A 3,096-nucleotide genomic window follows, 5' to 3' on the forward strand; every position below is an offset into this window, starting at 1 on the left:
ATTTTTTTCAAAAAAAGTATTTCATCCTCTTAATGTACATATGTATATATAAGAGTAGCTATAAAAAATATAAATATATTTCTTATTTTTTATAATCGATACTACATCATATCAATCAAAACTCACCAAAATTGGAGAGAAGCATATTTGAATTTTTCCGAAATGTATGGCATTTTAAAGCTAAGTGAAGGCTAATAATGTCTATATGCGTGTACTTTACTGTTCATAATAAAAGAAATTTCTTAGATTGAAACATGTCATGTCTATATATTGTTATTTAAAACAAAATCAGTATTATTATAAAAGGATCTGACGTGTGCAACGCTGAAATAAAATAAAAATTGAAGTGTAAACAAAGTAAACAAATGTAAGAGGAGAATAGCTGAAACGCAAACAAAGCTTGTAGAATGCAAAAATTGAAACGTAAAAATGGTCTTTCATGTTCTTTTACGTTTCTTTGTCTCCATATTCATCTACTAGAAGTTTTATTTTCGTTTCTGTTACTCTCCTTTTACATCACTTATTCCAACTTTTATTTTCGCCAGGAAATGATAAGACAAAATCTGATCGTTGCTAAGATCAAGCGAGGAGTTTTCAGAAAAGATAAAGCTTTTTTTGAAAATGATAAATATTTCCCTAGTATTGGCCAAGAGAGAATAAAATAGAGAGAAAGAAAGAGAAAAAAGAGAAATACGTGACCGCACGATACAGCTGTATGTTTGTATTTTGAAATCATCTCGCAATGACTTTCGAGATGCTTGTTTTTTCTATCTTATACATTAACATTTATATATTTAAAATAATTAATAATATATGTAAAATATAAAAATTTATTTAAGAGATATTTAATTTTTCTTCTATAGAGATAGATTAGTCAGTCAAGTCTGTTGAAAACAAATTTTGTTAAATGCTTACTACAAATTTTGTCAACGAAAAGGCATCAAATTTGATGCAAATTCTATCATGTTAAATACTGTCAGCAAATTACAGGTGTCAGATAAATAAAATCGGCTGATGTAACATATAACAATTATAATTGTCGTCAAAGCTTATTAAAAATCTGATGGCAAAAACATAAATTGACTAAAATTTTCTTCGGTTTTTGCTGTCAATTTTTTAATTTTAACTTTGTCTAATTATGTATCCAGGCTAGCAAAACACAAGCTTATTACTGATACAGATGGTACTAGATTTGTCACCAATTCTCATCGAGTTTTTACGTCTATTTGATTTTTTGGCTAATTTTCTATCAATTTGTTTACTGGATAAATGATATTCCAACAAGAATCGAATATCAATCATAAGAGCAATGAAATATAATATAATCTCGCTACACTCTGAAACTTAGTCAAACGGCAACTCGCGATAAATTTTATCGATTTCAAAGTACTCTCAATAACGCATGTCTTTGTTCTAAGAATAAATATATTCATTTTCTAAGCGAGAGCTCTTATCTAAATTTCATATTTGTAGAACAATATTTATTATATAATATTATTTTTTCTATATTTTCACTAAAAAGCAATATTCTTTAGAATATGTTAATAAACTCTTATATTTGAATAAATTTTTAATAAAAATTACTTTTTTATCACAGCAGAAAAATTTTCAATAATCATTCTTTAATTATTATTGTTTCTGTACGTAATTATACTACTGAAAATCCCATATTTGGTTGAATCAACTAATCTCTTATTTAGATATGGGCAAGTCCTTGGTTGATACAATAAAATAATTTAGTTGAAGCACAAAAAGTTCGTTTTGGCTGTGTTTCAAAATTCACTGTCAGTGCTGAAAATATATAATACACGTAACATAAACTATAGATTTTCAGCTGGCAGTGAATTTTGGAACACAGCCTTTTCAACATTTTACTTGTTTCTGATTAAATGTTATAATAATCAAATGTTTACTTTATAACTAAATTATTTTACGATATGAAAGACTTGTTTGTCCATATCTAAATAAAAAGACAAGAGATTAATTGATTCATTTAAATGGAATTCTTAATGTAAATTACGACTTTTATTATGCTGAATTTATATTCGTACTCAATTATAATACATCATCTCTATAAAATAATCAGTCAATCATTACTCTATCAATTGTATTTTGTTTAGAAAAGTTGTATTAACAAAATTAGATTCAACATTACACAATGTGTAATAAAATATTAAGTTAACTTAGAAATTTAAAAATATTTTTATAATTATAAATACATTACATTTTTAAATACCTTACATTTATTATATTCATATATAATTATATAATATACTCTACCTTTTCTGATCTCTTTTCTTATCTTAATGACGTGTACATCTCTAATCGAATTATGTCGTATACGAGTATGTCATAATGATTTATTAATTATTATTTTTGTTATTATTATTCTTAATAATAATACATAATTTTATAACGATTTTACGAATATCGTTTTACCCTTTGACAAGATCCTTTTCTGTACAGTGTACGATACATCCTCGAAGAGCAGATAGAGCGATCTATCGACTTGCGCGTCGTCCGCCCACTGTTGCAGATCGCGCGTTCTTTCTGCAGACCTCATTGTCATTTCGTAGCCAGATAATTTGTGCGTATGTATATGTGTGTGTGTATGTGTATATGTGTGGGTGTGTGTGTGTATGTGTGTGTGTGTGTGGATCAGTGTCGCACGGGTCACACCTCTCTCACTGACGATCTCCGCGTCGAGTTTTCGCCGCGCACGAGCGCGTTTCACATTTCTTCCGCACGCTTTCCTATTACCCGATCGACTGGCACGCAGCTTACTTGGCGTCGTCCGATTCTGCAAACGCGCGTTTATCCACTACACGCACACTCCTTTTACCCAACTGCTGGCGGACAACTTCGTGACGTTCGATTCTATGCGCGCCTTTATCCACGCGCGCGTAAACGCTGGACGCCACGGCGTCGGCGCGTGTTGTCGCGTCGCGTCGCGTCGCGTCACGTCGCGTTGCGATAAAATAAAGACTCGTATAGTCACTGGTATTCGCGTCCTCGGCCTGTCGAACAACAATCGAGAAATCAATGTTCAAAGTCCGTCTATGTAGGTCTATCTAAGCCAGTGTGAATCTGCGTTAT

The 3,096-nt window shown here is 30.8% G+C and overlaps 1 protein-coding gene across 1 annotated transcript in view; it reads right to left on the reverse strand.

Moving 5' to 3' along the window:
- LOC108746360 (ATP-binding cassette sub-family G member 1-like) overlaps positions 1-2,809 on the reverse strand; it is a 22,447-nt gene extending 19,638 nt beyond the window's left edge. Inside the window, exon 1 of the mRNA XM_018483083.1 lies at positions 2,440-2,809. Within this exon, the coding sequence (XP_018338585.1) occupies positions 2,440-2,569 (130 nt within the window). The 5' untranslated portion in view covers positions 2,570-2,809. The remainder of the gene's footprint in view (positions 1-2,439) is intronic.
- Between the last annotated feature and the right edge of the window lie 287 nt (positions 2,810-3,096).

Source organism: Trachymyrmex septentrionalis, unplaced genomic scaffold, assembly GCF_001594115.1.
Source record: "Trachymyrmex septentrionalis isolate Tsep2-gDNA-1 unplaced genomic scaffold, Tsep1.0 scaffold168, whole genome shotgun sequence".
Taxonomy (NCBI): Eukaryota; Metazoa; Arthropoda; class Insecta; order Hymenoptera; family Formicidae; genus Trachymyrmex; species Trachymyrmex septentrionalis.